This window comes from Schistocerca americana, chromosome X (genome assembly GCF_021461395.2).
Source record: "Schistocerca americana isolate TAMUIC-IGC-003095 chromosome X, iqSchAmer2.1, whole genome shotgun sequence".
Lineage (NCBI taxonomy): Eukaryota > Metazoa > Arthropoda > Insecta > Orthoptera > Acrididae > Schistocerca > Schistocerca americana.
The window spans coordinates 707,120,160-707,138,240 of record NC_060130.1 but is presented as its reverse complement, the minus strand read 5'-3'; the positions used below and the strand labels follow the sequence as shown (position 1 = coordinate 707,138,240).

The window sequence follows — 18,081 nt, the reverse complement described above, 5'->3', positions numbered from 1 at the left end:
ATCATTACCGAAAAGCTTGGTTACCACAAGATTTGTGCAAGATGGTTACCAAAAATCTTGACAGAGATTCACAAAAATCAGCGAATGGCTCCAGCGTTAACGTTTTTGGACGCTTACGAGAAAAATGGAGACTCATTACTCGATCGCATCGTTACTAGTGGCGAAACATGGGTTAAGCATGTGAACTACGAGACAAAATTGCAGTCAATGCAGTGGGGGCACACAAATTCCCCCCCAAAACCCAAGAAATGCATGCAGACAATGTCGGCAAGGAAGGTGATGGCGACTGTCTTTTGGGACAGAAAAGGTGTGATTTTTTTGGATTTCCTGGAAAGAGGCACTACAATAAACTGTCAAAGGTATTGCCAAACTCTGCACAACCTCAGAAGAGCAATACAAAACAAGCGCAGGGGAAAGTTGGGATCAAAGATCTTGCTGATTCACGGCAACGCCCGGGCCCACACGGCAAATGCCACTCGTGAAGTTCTCGAATCTTTTAAGTGGGAGTTGTTTCCTCATCCACCGTACAGTCTCGACCTGGCACCGAGCGACTTCCTCTTATTCCCAGCAATGAAGAAGTGGTTGGCTATGCAGCGTTTTGATGACGACGCACAGCTTCAAGAAGAGGTAACCACGTGGTTGAAGGCGCAGGCGGCCGAATTTTACGACGAAGGAATTTCCAAGCTCGTCCATCGCTACGATAAGTGCCTTAATTTAAATGGCAACTATGTAGAAAAGTAGTATGTAAGTGTGGCTTTCATCTGTATATAATATAAAAATTCCAATACTTTATTTATTTTTAATTCCAAAACGTAATGTACTTTGTGGATAGCCCTTGTATAATGACATGTGCGAGTCTATCTATGACTTGGTATATAGGACGAGTTAATTTTTTTCTGCTGCTCTGTAACCATTTCTGTATCTCCTTTGTGTGTGGTGATGTCATACATGATTATTTCCAAATCTATTTACGTGTCTTATAGTGACGTAATATTGCTAGACCCCTCTCCCCCATGAAACATGGACTTTTCCATTGGTGGGGATGCTTGCGTGCCTCAGCGACACAGATAGCCGTACCGTAGGTGCAACCACAACAGAGGGGTATCTGTTGAGAGGCCAGACAAACTTGTGGTTCCTGAAGAGGGGCAGGAGCCTTTCCAGCAGTTTCAGGGCCAATAGTCTGGATATAACATCAACCAAAACGGCATTGCTGTGCTGGTACTGTGAACGGCTGAAAACAAGGGGAAAATACAGTGGTAATTATTCTCGAAGTCATGCAGCTTTACTGTATGGTTAAATGATGATGGCGTCCTCTTGGGTAAAACATTTCGGAGGTAAAACAGTCCCCCATTCGGGTCTCACAGATGGGGACTACTCAGGAAGACGTCGTTATCAGCAGAAACAAAACTGGCGTCCTACGGATCGGAGCGTGGAATGTCAGATCCCTTAACCGGGCAGGAAGGTTAGAAAACTTAAAAAGGGAAATGGATAGGTTAAAGGTAGATATAGTGTGGATAAGTGAAGTTCGGTGGCATGAGGAACAAGACTTCTGGTCAGGTGAATACAGGGTTATAAACACAAAATCAAATAGGGGTTATGCAGGAGTAGGTTTAATATTGAGTAAAAAGAGTAGGAACGCGAATAAGCTACTACGAAGACAAGATAGTCAAGACAGACACGAAGCCCACGTGTACTACAGCAGTACAAGTTTGTATGCCACCTAGCTCCGTAGATGATGAAGAGATTGAAGAAATGTATGATGCGATAAAAGAAATTATTCAGATAGTTACGAGAGACGAAAATTTACTATGGGGGACTGGAATTCGATAGTACGAAAAGGAAGACAAGGAAAAGTAGAAGGTGAATACGGACTTGGGGTAAGGAAGGAAAGAGGCCTGGTGACACTGGAAGGTTTCGTATAGATTATATAATGGTAAGACAGCGATTTAGGAACCAGATATTAAACTGTAAGACATTTCCAGGGGCAGATGTGGACTCTGACCACAATTTATTGGTTATGAGCTGTAAACTAAAACTGAAGAAACTGCAAAAAGGTAGCAATTTAAAGAAATGGGATCTGGATATACTGAAAGAACCAGAGGCAGTAGAGAATTTCGGAGAGAGCATTAGGGAACGATTGACAAGAACAGGGGAAAGAGATACAGTAGAAGAAGAATGAGTAGCTTTGAGAGATGAAATAGTGAAGGCAGCAGAAGGTCAAGTAGGTAAAAGGACCAGGGCTAGTAGAAATCGATGGGTAACAGAAGAGATATTGAATTTGGTTGATGAAAGGAGAAAATATAAAAATGCAGTAAATGAAGCCGACGAAAAGGAATACAAACGACACAAAAATGAGATCGACAGGATGTGTAAAATGGCTAAGCAGGTATGGCTAGAGAACAAATGTAAGGATGTAGAAGCATGTATCACTAGGGGTAAGACGGATAATGCCTACAGGAAAATTAAAGAGACCTTTGGAGAAAAGAGAACCACCTGTATGAATATCAAGAGCTCAGATGGAAAACCAGTCCTAAGCAAAAATGGGAAAGCAGAAAGATGGACGGAGTATATAGAGGGTCTATACAAGGGCGATGTACTTTAGGACAATGTTATGGAAATGGAAGAGGACGTAGATGAAGTGGGAGATATCGATACTGCGTGAAGAATTTGACAGAGCATTGAGAGACCTATGTCAGAACAAGGCCCCGGGAGTAGACGACATTCCATTAGAACTATTGACAGCTTTGGGAGGGTCAGCCATGACAAAACTCTTCAATCTGGTGAGCAAGGTATATGAGGCAGCCGAAATACCATCAGACTTCAAGAAGAATATAATAATTCCAATCCCAAAGAAAGCACATGCTGACAGGTGATAAAATTACCTTACTATCAGTTTCATAAGTTACAGTTGCAAAATATTAACACGAATTCTTTACATAAGAATGGAAAAACTGGTAGAAGCCGACATCGTGGAAGATTAGATTGGATTTCGTAGAAATGTTGGACCACGAGAGGCAAGTCTCTACGACTTATCTCAGAAGATAGGTTAAGGGAAGGCAAAAACACGTCTCTAGCATTTGTAGATTTAGAGAAAGCTTTTGACAATGTTGACTGGAATATTCTCTTTGAAATTCTGAAGGTGGCAGGTATAAAATAGAGGGAGCGAAAGGTTGTTTACAATTTGTACAGAAACCAGATGGCAGTTGTAAGAATCGAGGGACATGAAAGGGAAGCAGTGGTTGAGAAAGGAGTGAGACAGGGTTGTAGCCTATCACCGGTGCTATTTAATCTGTATATTGAGCACGCAGTAATGGAAACAAAAGAAAAATTTGGAGTAGGAATTAAAATCCATGGAAATGAAATAAAAACTCTGAGGTTTGCGGACGATATTGTAATTCTGTCAGAGACAGCAAAGGACCTGGAAGAACAGCTGAACGGAATTGACAGTGTCTTGATGGAGGATATAAGATGAACATCAACAAAAGAAAAACGAGGATAATGGAATGTAGTCGAATTAAATCAGGTGACGCTGAGGGGATTAGATTAGGAAATGAGACACTTAAAGTAGTAGGTGAGTTTTGCTATTTGGGAAGCAAAATAACTGATGACTCGAAGTAGGGAGGATATAAAATTTAGACTGGTTATGGCAAGGAAAGTCTTTCTGAAGAAGAGAAAATTGTTGAAATCGAGTATAGATTTAAGTACCAGGAAGTCTTTTCTGAAAGTACTTGTATGGAATGTAGCCATAGACGGAAGTGAAACATGGACGATAAATAGTTTAGACAAGAAGAGAATAGAAGCTTTCGAAATGTGGTGCTACTGGAGAATACTGAAGATTAGATGGGTAGATCACGTAACTAATGAGGAGGTACTGAACAGAATTGGGGAGAAAAGGAATTTGCGGCACATCTTGACTAGAAGAAGGGATTGGTTGGTAGGACACGTTCTGAGGCATCAAGGGATCACCAATTTACTATTGGAGGGAAGCGTGGAGGGTAAAAATCGTAAAGTGAGACGAAGAGATGAACACATGAAGAAGATTCGGGAGGATGTAGGTTGCAGTAGTTACTCGAAGATGAAGAGTCTTGCACAGGACAGAGTAGCATGGAGAGCTGCATCAAACCAGTCACTGGACTGAAGACCACAACAACAACAACAATACTGCTAGAGTTACATGTCTGCCAGATGTAGTCTACCGTCAACGGTCTCCTAGGATTGTACATTGTACAGTATTTAGTAGCTAAATTGCTTTCCCCGAAGTGCCGGTATGGATCACGTGGGGGGTGGTGGGGGAGGTTGCGGGGGGAATGCATATGTTTCATCTGTCCTGTTCTTGTTTGAGGTATACTCATTATTAATGAACAGATAAGTTTTCGTAGCAAATGCACCAGTGGGATGACTGTGCAGCAAATGATTTTAGAATTCTATGGATCTGTCGAAATTACACATCATACGCATATTTTCCCGTGCTTAGTATACGAGGCTTATAGTAATGTCGCATATACTTGCAGGATTTATTTTGTTACGAGTGTTCATTGTACCTGGAAGGCAGCCTATTTGAAAATGGAGTCACCCAAGCTAGTTCAAAAGCATGACGATTGGAGGGAGAAGGAGGGGAATACGTGTTTGGCTGGTTCAGAAAGAAAGGATGGTGGGGAGAGATGTGTTTGTCACTTAAACTGTTAGCAGCGGTTATCCGCCCGCAAAAAAGTCGAAATATTTCCTCTGGTGAGAGTGTAGGTACCTACGAGTTAAGAGTGGTTTGTCTATTTTTTCCATAGAGAAATTATAGATGAACTGCGAGAGGGAGTGCTTGGAGCTTAAATTGTTAGCAGTGTTAATCTGAAAAAGCGTCGACATATTAGGACAGGTTTTTGCTGTGGTGGTACGTCCTCTCCCTGTACGACTGAGAGCCATTTTGTGACAGCTACTAGGTCAGAGGAGATTACACTTACACTGTACAAATTTCGTTACTACGTCTGGGGAGACGATCTGGCGTAGTGTTAGACAGACATGTGGACCTCTCCCGTTCGCGAACTGATGACAACGATCGGATATGGAGTTCAGTACAGTATCGGCATTATTCAGTGAATAAATGTGAGGAGTTCCTTATAATTTATGTGTGTACCGTTCTTTGATATTATCTACCACGTTGGATCAGTTTGTCGATATTGTCCAGAGCTCGGGAGCTCTCCGCCAGAACTGATATAGCGGCAGTGCTAGGCACCAACAGCAATTTTCTCGGCAATTGCTGCGTACTCGAGAGGTGCGCTATGAATAATCTCTCTTTAGTTGGAAGCATCATAATTTTAAAATGACGTCACATAATCTAGTAATGTAGTGTGGTATTTCTTATACAGTGTCTATGGCTTATGGAATTCTCTATGACGACACTATTTAGAACATCGTGTTCGTTTCTAACACTATGATGTCATGGAGTGGTGGCTTAGCATTGATATATAAATCGGGACCAAAGCTGTGAACATAATGACGTCGAAGTGACGCGATGCGACGTAGTGACGCGAAGCGGCGCAACACGACTCTGTGAAGTGACGACGGGACATGACACGACGCGATGTTGACACATAACTCAGGTAATTGGGTACAGTGTGCGAAATTGTGGAGAATAAGTAAAAATCAAAGTACTTACATATTATCTACCTGGATGTGGCATCTGCTGGTGCCTCTAAATAATAAACAAATACACTTAGAATATCATAATTTGTTATAAACTGTGGAAAATACTTAAAACCGGGGAGATTATAGAGAAATACGCAAAAATGGGAGTACTTACGTCTCTGTCTGTGTGTGGCCTCTGTTGGCATCACATAATATTGGTGTTAAAAAACAGAACTCCAGTGACGTGACTTAACGTATTTGTTATTAATAAATAGACACATCCTCTTTGTATGCTGTCCAGCCGCACAGTAACCCCTTGCACACGAGTGTCGCAGTTGTACACTGTAGCGCCAAAGAAACCGATATAGGCATGCGTATTCATGTACAGAGATATGTAAACAGGCAGAATACGGCTCTGCGGTCGGCAACGCCTACATAAGGCAAGTGTGTGACGCAGTTGTTAGATCGGTTACTGCTGCTGCAATGGCAGGTTATCAAGATTTAAGTGAGCTTGAACGTCGTGTTGTAATTGGCGCACAAGCGATGGGACACAGCATCTCCGGGATAGTGATGAATTGGAGATTCTTCCGTACGACCATTTCACGAGTGTACCATGAATATCATGAATCTGCTAAAACATCAAATCTCCGACATTGCTGCTGCCGGAAAAAGATCCTACAAGAACGGGACCAACGACGACTGAAGAGAATCGTTCAACGTGACAGAAGAGCAACCTTTCCGCAAATTGCTGCAGATTTCAATGCTGGGCCATCAACAAGTGTCAGTGTGTGAACCATTCAACGAAACGTCATCGACATGGACTTTTAGGAGCCGAAGGCTTACTCGTGTACTCTTGACGACTGCACGACACAAAGCCTTACGTCTTTCCTGGGCCCATCAACAGCGACATTGGACTGTTTATGACTCGAAACATTTTGCCTGGTCGGACGAGTCTCGTTTCAAATTGTATCGAGCGGATAGACGTGTACCAGTATGGAGATAACCTCATGAATCCATGGACCCTGCATGTCAGCAGGGGACTGTCGAAGGCCGTGAAGGCTCTGCAGTGGTGTAGGGCGTGTGCAGTTGGAGTGATACGGCATCCCTGAAGCATCCCGTCTGATCACCTACAACCAGTCATGTTCATTGCGCATTCCGACCGACTTGGTTATTTCCAGCAGGACAATGTGACACCCATACATCTAGAGATGCTACAGAATGGCTCCATGAACACTCTTCTAAATTTAAACACTTCCGCTGGCCACCAAACTCTCCAGGTATGAACATTATTGAAGATATCTGGGATGCGTTGCAACGTGCTACTCAGAAGAGATGTCCCCCCCCCCCCCCCCCCTCGTACTCTTAAAGATTTATGGGCAGCCCTGCAGGATCATGGTGTCGATTCCTTCCAGCACTGCTTCAGACATTAGTCGAGTCGATGCCACATTGTGTTGCGGCATTTCTGTGTGCACGCGGGTGCCCTACACGATATTACGCAGGTGTACAAGTTTCACTGGCTCTTCAGTGTGAAAGATGAAGGTGTGGTTCCAGAGGGGAGGGGATGGGGCTCTCGCCATATATTTGTCACATGACACAGTTGTATGGGTGTTAGCGTGGGTGACCTTGATAGATTCCCGATGGTCCCCCGCGGGGGGGTGGGGGGGGGGGATTGATTGGGGGGAAGAATGTAGTGTGTAGCCCAATACAGAATGTGTAACATGACACCGGATGCGATATGATCGTTATCTCAGCAAGCAATGGCTCTGTATTCCTGCTTGCGTCGTACAGCAATAATCAGCCGGAATGACAGATGGTTTCAGGCGTAATCTCGAGAACAGTTTATAGCTACTAAATTTTACGCACAGTTCTGATGCGAATGTCCTTCAAACTCCAGTTTTTGTTTTTACTAATAATTTCTTTGAAGAGCCGACTTTATACACATGAGTACCTTCGAATGGATGAACTCATTTGTGAAGAATCTTATTCAATGAAATATGATGGCGTGTCTTCACTTTACATAGCGCCTAGAACCGCTCGGCCACCGTGGCCGGCTGAGTCAGTCTGGTTTCAATACATGTGAGCGTGGTATTTAAAACGTCTGCAGTCTTCCAATTCCCAAAGGCTGAGAACCAGTGGTAGTATGGACTCTACTGTAGACAACTCTGACGTACTTTGACCCTGGATTCACACTCACTGTAGGGATGATTCGGTGGCATTGCTTGCGAGTGTTTCCTGCGGGCACTTATGGGCGGTTTAATTACTGCTCTATCATTGATCTCATCTTCTTCAATTTTCTACTTTTAGCTACGATAATTGTACTACCTCTTCATAATAGCTGGGTGTAACTCTTTTACTGGGATTATTTTGAGAAAGCAGTTAAATCTTTACCAACAGGAAATTTCTCACAAGCTTTATCCAACTAGTCTGTAGTCCTTGTCCATACTAAATTTCTTACTAGTTTCAGACAAGTCTGTGGCAGTAATTCGTTTTAATCTAAGGTAAAGATTTTCACAATTTCAGTCGTAGAAAATGAAGATCAACATTTTCTGAACATTTTCCTTAAAACTACGTCTGCCCCTATTGCATTCCATATGCGTCAATTTCAGCAAGTGTCCTACCATTTGTCAACTTCTCGAAAATTATATGATATGAAATCACTGCCAAGACGTTTTGATACGTTCCTACTTTTCTTCTTTTAAGTTGAAAACACATACGTTGCAACAGGCAGAATTATACTGTTACTGCTGCGCCAAGATCCCATCAATCCTCTTTGTACATCTTCCGGCAAATATACCCTCACTGTTTTGTAGTCTCTTCTCAGCACTGATCCCAACGGATTTCTAATCCAAAGGAGCTAACACAGCAGTCGCGCTCTCTGCCCGGTGACGTAACGCGTAACGAATGGTTCAAATGGCTCTGAGCACTATTGGACTTAACATCTGAGGTCATCAGTCCCCTAGAACTTAGAACTACTTAAACCTAACTAACCTAAGGACATCACATCCATGCCCGAGGCAGGATTCGAACCTGCGACCGTAGCAGTCTCGCGGTTCCGGACTGAAGCGCCTAGAACCACACGGCCACCGCGGACGGCAGCACGTAACGGATTAGTGACCGTGCGAGACCTTCCTACAGAGTACTACTCGCTACTTTGTTCACAGTGTCGTGTGACAGATTGGCTACAAATATATGTGCTATTGGACATTAATAATGACTGCATTGCAATATTTTCCGTGTTAGGATAAAAAATGCGTCAAATGGCTCTAAGCACTATGGGACTTAATATCTGAGGCCAAAAGGGGAAAAAGGTGGGGGAGGACGAAGGGGGGAGAGTAGAGATGACAGTGGCAGAGGAGATGGGGGAGGGAAGAAGGTATGGGGGGTAGGGGAAACGCGGAGGGAGGAGGGGGGAGGAAGGGAGGAGGGAGAGAAGGTAGAGAGGGTGCCCTGAGGAAAAAAACACAGGAAGTGGAAGAGGAGGAACACAGTTGATAGGAGGGGTAGATGGAGGGGATGAGGGCATCATCAGGCAGGGGGAGCTGGTGGAAGCCACCTTGGGAGAGGGTAAGGAGAGTGGAGATCAGTGTAATACTAATTTACCACGTATTTTAAGTTTGCTTAACCGTTAACGGTCGCAAGTTGCGCTAGTCAAACGCATACATGTGAGGTTAGAATTCACTGTCAGTATCACTATTCCTAATAAAACGTATAAAAACTGCTACCTTCAATGTATCGAGTCTAAATTACACTAATAAACGTGAATACATCACATCGTGGTGCTCATCGAACCGCGCATGTACACTGCAAGCCATGTGACACGTTGCATTATCCTGCTGGTAGATGGCGTCCTGCCATGGTAAAACAAACGGCTTATAATGATGATGTTTGGTTTGTGTGGCACTCAACTACGTGGTCGCCAGCGCCCATACAAAATCTCAATTTTTTCACAGTCCAATTCTTTTCACAGTCGAATCTATCCACTGTCAGGAATGATGATGATGATGATGATGATGATGATGATGATGATGATGAACTGATGAAGACAACACAAACAACGAGTCCCCAGGCAGAGAAAATCCCCAACCCGGACTGGAATCAAACAGCTTATAGAGGCGAACATGGTCGTTAAGGTTAGATGCATACTTGTGTTGATCTATTGTGCTTTTCAGAATGACCAGATCACCCAAGCGCTTACTGTGGAGGCCTATACGCAGTAACGTTCGCCAAACGATCGTTGAGGGGACGTAGCTGTTAGCACCTTGGTTCATCTGCGCAGTCAGTTGATTAACAGTTGCACTTCTAATCGCCCGTACACCATGCCTCAGCCATCATTCGCCCCCTCCATCTATGGTCCATTGTGCACAGATGACGAGGCAACTGTTTTGGATAGCGCCAATTTGCCATGCGTGGTAAACTTTATCCATGGCGGCATGTGAACAGATTACACACTCAGCCATTTCGGAATTTCTTTTACCCTTGGCTCGAGAGCCAATGATCATGCTCTACTGGACGTCAGATAAACTGCTCCATTTACGCATTGTGACAACGATGAACTGTTTCCTGCGTCACCCTGACATGCATTATATGTTCTCAATTGCTATTGCTGCCACCTGCCACCTATGAGTGGTTATTGACGTCCAAAATAGCCGTTAATCACACTAATGTAACTGGACCTTGGAATTATAGTATGCAGTGTCTCAGTTCCTGTGTCTGAAGTTGTGATTTGCCAAATAAATTTTCACTTCCCACACAGCTAGTATTGACTGCTCAAATACATATCACTTTCTGTAAAATAACTTAAAATTAGGACTTTTAGTTTTGTACAGCCGACGACATTGCCGCAACGGTGATACAGGTTCTCGTCAGATCACTGACGTTATGCGCTGTCGGGATTGGCTAGGACTTGGATAAGTGACCGTCCGGGCTGCCGAGCGCTTTTAGCAAGCGGGGAGCGCGAATGGCCGCCAGCTGACCCCTGTTGTGTGTGCGACGAGGGTCAGGGACGCAATTTTAGGACACAGGCAGGCACGGAAAATGCATTGAGATAAGGTTTTACGGTGCGGCCCAGTACCAGTTTTCACTATCTACGGAACAATACCGGCAAACTCGCCCTCCACTAAGTCGGCATAGTAAGGAATCTTCCCAGCAGAGGAGCGACCTACTTTTTATTGTGCGGCTCTCGGTCCCCCACCTCCCTTGAAAAAAACACGGCCTGTCTTTTAAGCTCAGCTGGAGGTTCAGCGAAGTTCGCAGAAGACGGGATTGAGAAGGCCCGTTTTTACACATTCCTATATTTTCTATAGTTTGCTCTGGTCTGGAAACAAGTAACACCTTCCAAAAGATGTCTTGTTTCCCGTTATTTACCACGAAGTGCAGAGGTGACTGGTGGACGCCACCACAGTGGGATGGGAGGACTTTGCAACCCACAGGCCGAAAGAAGCATCCTGAGAACTCGTGAAAACACAGTGCTGTTTCAACACTTTTCCTTATGAAACGATCAGTTGGTTGACTAAGAAACATGCGTTCATGATGGAATTCCTAGGCACAGAATTCTTAGCACAGAGCAGGCCGACTGACACTGGATTGGAAGCGATGGTTTTTATAATCTTTGGTGAGAGTAAAACTAAAAATCGTATCTGCTAGAAGTAGGAAAATTCTAGTTATTGATGAACAAAATACCTTAACGCGAAATCACTCGCACAGCAGATGCTGGGAGCACAGTGCCTTCACTCATAGCCAGACCTTTGCATTATACTCACTTCACTTTAGAGTCTTCATCAGACTGCAGTCACTTCACAGGGAGCGTGGATGTTTGTGGACACAGAGATGGAGAGAGGTGAAGGCAATATCTGCAACTAGCTGTTAGCTGTCAGAATTGTGGTGACTTCCACCTACACATCTGCAGTCATCACATCTGCTCAGATTTGTGGTAAGTTTGGACAGCGGCTTCGGTGGGTTAGGTTGCAATGAAGTTAGGAATTTTCCGAATTCAAGCAAATTCAAGCAGGCTCATCATTACTGAAATGTAAATTAAAGGTGGGAGGGGAGGGAGATGGTTCAAATGGCTCTGAGCACTATGGTACTCAACTGCTGTGGTCATAAGTCCCCTAGAACTTAGAACTACTTAAACCTAACTAACCGAAGGACAGCACACAACACCCAGCCATCACGAGGCAGAGAAAATCCCTGACCCCGCCGGGAATCGAACCCGGGAACCCGGGCGTGGGAAGCGAGAACGCTACCGCACGACCACGAGATGCGGGCTAAGGGGAGGGAGAAAGGAAAGAGAAGGTGTTATTGATAGCTGCATCTGGACTTTTCGCGGAATCAGAGGCGATGAGTGAAAATGTGTACCGGACCAGGATTCGAACCCGGGACCACCTGCTTACTACACAATTGAGTTACCTACTGCGCCACGCGGATGCAGTGGTTGTTGCAACTCCGCGCTCTATTCTGCACGCCTCTTGGCCGACCCACACTGCCACGTAAGTGCCACCTACCCGCAGTTCCTGTCAGTATCCTCCATGCTCACTTCATGGAGAGTCTACATCAGCACTGCAGAAGGTGGATTCTTTGCCCATCGAAACCAATCAATTATACAAATGGTTGGTGTCTGTTCTTTTGGACGTATTTGAAAGAACAGACACCCTGCATACATATAATCACCACGACTGAATTCATAGGCTTGGTGTACGATAGCTCTCCTTATTTCTTTCTGTCATGCCATCACTGTATTCACGGATACACATTTCGTTTAATGATTGTGTTAGGAAGTGGTTTATCACTGTCATACATATCCTTATCGACATCCTTCCCAGACACTTTGTGTGCTTTCTTTTACAAACAATTTCATGTGTCAGTTTTGTGTTCTTGAATTGCGTGTAGGGAAATATTGTAATAATTTTTGTTAATCTCTGCACACAATAACATGTAATATAATTGTGGAAATCTCGGTATTTGGAATTCAATGCTAGAGCCACCTTGTCATTAAAATTGCTTTAATGTAACTCAGTTGTGGAACTTCATTAGGCATTGGGATATCAGGGAGAAATCTGCCTCTAGTAGTCCATTTGATTCAGATCGGGCTCGATCACAATGCCATTTCACACAGTAGTGATATAGGAAATTCTTGCACGTAAACGCTTTTCTTTTTTTCCTAGTGTTAACTTATGGCCACATGCTGGCAGGAGCAGTTTAGCCTCCAGCGGCAGCTACAGAAGCAGCAGCAAGAGCAGATGCGGGAACTGCTCAAATGGAATGCAGACTTGCTCTGTACTCACACTGCACTGATGACTGGCCAAGCACCTCTATAGCAGCCTGTAAGTAGGCTGTTTAGGTTTTCTTATTGGTAACGCCACGTAGCGCTCTGTGTGAGAATCACTGGCTGTGCTGTGTGCAGTCTGTGGCTAGTTTGCATTGTTGTCTGCCATTGTAGTGTTGGGCAGCGGCGGCTGGATGTGAACAGCGCGTAGCGTTGCGCAGTTGGAGGTGAGCCGCCAGCAGTGGTGGATGTGGGGAGAGAGATGGCGGAGTTTTGTAATTTGTCATGAACTGCTAGATATATGATGATATTAAGGTAAATACATTGTTTGTTCTCTATTAATATCTTTCATTTGCTAACTATCCCTATCAGTAGTTAGTGCCTTCCGTAGTTTGAATCTTTTATTTAGCTGGCAGTAGTGGCGCTCGCTGTATTGCAGTAGTTCGAGTAACCAAGATTTTTGTGAGGTAAGTGATTTGTGAAAGGTATAGTTTAATGTTACTCACGGCCATTCTTTTGCAGGGATCTTTGATAGTCAGATTGCCGGTTTCGAAGAGTTTGGGAAAAGGTGGGAGAATTAACTGCTCCGGGTCTTGCTGCACTGCCAGGTAAGGCGTATCGTCAGTCCAGCTGACAAGGCCGCTTTGTCATTGTCCAGCAGTGGGGATTTGTGCAAAATCTTGCAAAATTTGAAGCCCCCTGCTGAGCCCGATTAACTTCGAGGAGCTTTGTCAGTTGCTCAAGCAGTATTTTAGACATCAAACCCATGATGTGACGGCACACTTGTAATTTCACCAGCGCTAAAAACGCCCCGGGCAGTTGTATGCGACCTGGATCAAGGACCTGCAAGGTCTCTCGTGCAAGTTTCGGTTAGAGTGTCCTTGTCTGCGGACTGGCTGATTAGGGACGTGATTTCGCTGTATGCACCTGTTCCTGAGGTACAAACTAGAACATATGCCTTGTCCGACCCCTCCATAGCCGAAGTGGCCCAGATTGCTGAATTACGTAAACTTACGGCAGGAGCAAGGAACATACTCTTCAGTAACTGGTAGGTGGCGAAGTTAGATATGTTCGTTAAACAGCCACTAGTACCACGTGGAATAGACCAGGCGACAATGCCTTCCATTGAGTCGCCGTGTGATGAGACCTTCGACGATTTGAGTGGGCTGACATTAAGGTACTCCCTACCATCACCCTCGGCAGCATCGGCGGGTACAAATAAGTCAAAGATTCCTGGTCCTTCTCGCCACGTTTTTTGGATTCTCAGCTTCGCTCTCCTTCTGTATTTGTTATCGCTCAATAGGCCAGACGGTGGTGTTGCCTCGATTGTCATGTGGTATATACTTGACAGGACTGTCCATTACAGACCCCAAGTGTAGTGTATGTAGCAGCAGTCTGTGACAATCAGCGACCCGCAGGACGGCCGTCGGAGGACCTAGAGCTTTCCCTGGATCTATAGACTGTCTCCGACACCATACAAGCGTTTTCCCAGCACATTCTGCTAATGTTGGTCGCTGGCGCGTGAGCGATTGCGTTTCAGGTAGATATGGAAGCGATGGTCGCGCTCATTAAATTAGATATGTACAGCATCTTGGGTGGGCCTGCGTTGCATTGGCCATTATGTAAAGCTGTAACTTATAGTAAACAGTATGTCATTTTGCAGGGACAGTTTTCCGCCTCGGCACATTTCGGGAATGTGGAGGAACAACTTGTGTTGCTGGTAGTTATTTCACAATTTGCGCAAAATACTTTTGGGTTAGGCGCCGTTCTGGTTTTGGCTTCTGGACAGTGGACAAAGAACATTTAGAGTCTCAGTTGGTCCACTTTCAAGATTTGGATTCTTTGCTATGGTCATTCAACCAGATTTTTGAGAATACCTTGGGTTGGGCAGAAAATTTCTAGATACACGTCTCCCTGGAGCCGTCAGCAATATGTAAATTTTGTTTTCTGCCATTGGCCATGTGAGACAGGGTTGCAGCATTGGCAGGACCTTGGCGTCGTTTCTCCTGTTTCATGAAGTCAGTGGGCCACCCATTTGGTGGTGCATCAACAGACAGATTGCGTCGTGAGTCTTTGCGGTGATTTTAAACAAAATTCCATGGCCGGAGGAGCTGTAGACGCATTTGTCAGGTGATCAGTATTTTTCATGTATCGCCTTGCGCACTCCAAACCTACAGTTGCCGTTGGACACCGCTTCTCGGAATTTCTTCGTGGCCAATAGCCCTTTGGAATTCATGAGTTTAATCCATGGCCCTTCTGAATTTCGTCTGCGCCAGGGATTTATCTACGATATTTCGAGCAGTTAAATCAGGACATCCCCTGTCACGTCAACTACCTCCAACCGCATCTGGGCCATAGGCTCCACATGAGAGTATCATTTAACAACTAAGCAGGCCATTTTCCAACGTCTTCTTTGTATGCTGAAAAATGTAATATTTTTCTCCAGTTGCATATTTCTTACGTCAAATGCTTAACAAAAATGCCCTTGTCCCTACATATGAGTACATCAAAGCCATCATCAACCTACCTGTGTGCAAGAACCTGAAGGTATCCCAGTCCTATTTGGGCAAGATTTCATAATATGCTAACTTCATCCCCCTGACCATGCACATTTGCCATCCGATTATCTGATTTTGCCAAAAGAGCGTCAGATTTGTATGATCTGCAGGCTGTCAACGGGTTTTTCAGTAACTCAAGCAGTGTTGCCTTATTTTACGCAGGGTAAATCATTAACTGTGACTGACGACGTGCCCCATTATGACACAGGAGGAGCCGTGTTGCACCTGAACCCAAATGGCACCGAGCAGCGGTATCGATTATGTACCGTAGAAACCTTCAGTGGTGCAATGTAATTATTCACAGGTGGAAAAGGAAGCACTAACTATCATTTTTGGCATTAAAAAGTTTCATGTTTTCTTTTATGGTGTGAAGTTCCCATTCATCACCAACCACAAACCACTGGTTTCCTTATTCACCCCTTGTTCCAAGCTAATGATAGGACTGTTCATCAATTGTAGAGGCGGGTGCTCTTTCTCAGCTGGTTGGTTGATTGATTGGTTAATATGCGGAATGGAACCAAACAGCGAGATCATCGGTCCTATCGGATTAGGGAAGAAAGTCGGCCGTATTCTTTCGAAGGAACCATCCCGGCATTTGCCAGAAGTGATTTAGGGAAACCACGGAAAACCTAAATGAGGATGGCCGGAAGCGGGTTTGAACCGACGTCCTCCCGAATGAGAGTCCAGTGTGCTAACCATTGCGCCATCTCGATCGGTGCTCTTTTTCAGTAACTATTGCTATGACCCCCCCTCCCTCCCCCCCAGCATGTTAATGGGGATGCACTATCGCAGTTACCAGTGGGACCATATCAGAATTTCGATCGAAAGGAGATCCTCGTTTTCGTTTTCGCATTGGATGATGCCTTGCAGAGGATATTGGCCGATTTTCCTTTGACGCACGGGAGGCTGCAGCCCACACGATTGGAAAAACTGTTCAGAGCACAATTAGCGAGGTGTACGTTTTTCTTCCCGTGTGAAAACCCCATACTTGCCGTGGGGGAGCAAATCTGTCGAGTGGTCGTCCTTCCAGTATTGTGCGCTAGCATACTCCAGTTGCTGCCTGCTACGTACTGAGGTAGGTCTCGTCTGAAGGCTTTGACGTGACCTCACATCTACAGGCTCTCGATCGAGTGTGTTACTAAGCATCTTGTGTGGGCTTGAATGGCTGTGCTCAGAACCAGGCTCTGACACTGCGTCAGATTTCCTCTTGGCCAGTCCCAGAGCACCAGTGTGATTCGGCGATTGTCGATTTTGAGGATAACTTTTTGGGAAGCAAGTGGTTTGATAGTGTTGTCCAGTTTTCGATATGAAGTGAAACGATCTTCCACGATATCATAGACTTCTATTCGTATGTTGTCCATTATTTTGGCTATTGAAGGCTCCCCCCCCCTCCCTCCTCCCAGACCGTCGTATCTAATAAGGGTGGGCAATGTGTGTCATGGGAGTTTGAAGAATTTGGCATTCGCAATGATGTCCAAAATCTGACTGCCACTCTGTTTCACCCAGCTGCTAACTCGGAGGTGTAGCACTTCATAGAAACATCCAAGACACAAGTGAAGAAGTCTGTGTCCCCCTCGAGCCACGATGATGCCCTCTTTACTTTTCTCATCAAGTACCAGGCAACGCCGGTTATCGTATTCAGTCCAGCGGAATGTTAGCATGGGCGCCAGCTGTGTTGTCTTTCGGATTTGTAGCACACCGAGCCGCATGCCCTGGATCGTCGCAGCCCGACACGCTTTCCTCATGAGGTCTCTCGGCCGGCAGTAGGAATGGCTGCCAGATGTGGTATTGGGCACAAAGGTTGGCATTTAGTTGTGGTGCATTTCAGTTGGGAGCAGATGACTTGTTATTCCGATCAGCTGCGTTCGCGAGCTTCTTGATTCGTGGCGCCATCATCTTCATAGCAGCCAGGCGGAGGAGTTGGTCACGGCGATTCCACAGTACGACCCCCCCCCCCCCACCCCCCCCCCCCCCACCCCCCACCACCGCCACAAAGCTTCAGCTCCGTGCATACCCTCCGCCGCCCCCATTTTCTCTTGCAGAATAGGGCGCCGGGGCAGTGGCTCCTGCGATTTTCACGTGGAGCCGGTGCCCTCCTTTCCTCACTCTCCGTGGGCGGGTCCTCACTTGCTCCAATACAGGACCAGCCGTTCTGCCAGCCTCCGCAATCTGCCGCCACTCCACCATAGCTGTCGCCTGTACCAGTGTTGCTTACTTCGGGGCTAGTCCACTTCCAGGGAATCTCGGGCCCTCTATCGTCTTGTGACGGAGGTCGTGGGACAATCCTGGCCATTTTCGGTCCTACGCAACCTTTTCATAGGGGGTGGATATCGATATGGACTCAAACGTACTGGTGTCGGTCTCGCGACACAATAGTGCGGCAAGCTGTCATTTATGACGCGCGTGAATTATTTTACGGATAGAACAATCGACTCAGATGTTTACCTGTTGGCGAATATAGGCCAGGATCGTCATTTATTTCGATGATTTCAACTGCCTCGGACCTGGCCTTTGCCTTGCACCGTTCACTGTTTCCGTGTGGTTAGTTGTAGATCGACTCGCACATCGAGTTTCGCTGCCTCTTCCGGGATTCAGTTTGGTAGTCGAACCACCGTCGGCTAGTATAGGTAAGTCTGTGCCAAT

At 45.5% G+C, this 18,081-nt stretch overlaps 1 protein-coding gene across 1 annotated transcript in view; it reads right to left on the bottom strand.

Moving 5' to 3' along the window:
- Positions 1-17,731, bottom strand: part of LOC124556265 (latent-transforming growth factor beta-binding protein 4-like) — a 505,946-nt gene extending 488,215 nt beyond the window's left edge. The window contains exon 1 of the mRNA XM_047130251.1: positions 17,415-17,731. Within this exon, the coding sequence (XP_046986207.1) occupies positions 17,415-17,731 (317 nt within the window). The remainder of the gene's footprint in view (positions 1-17,414) is intronic.
- Positions 17,732-18,081: the final 350 nt, after the last annotated feature.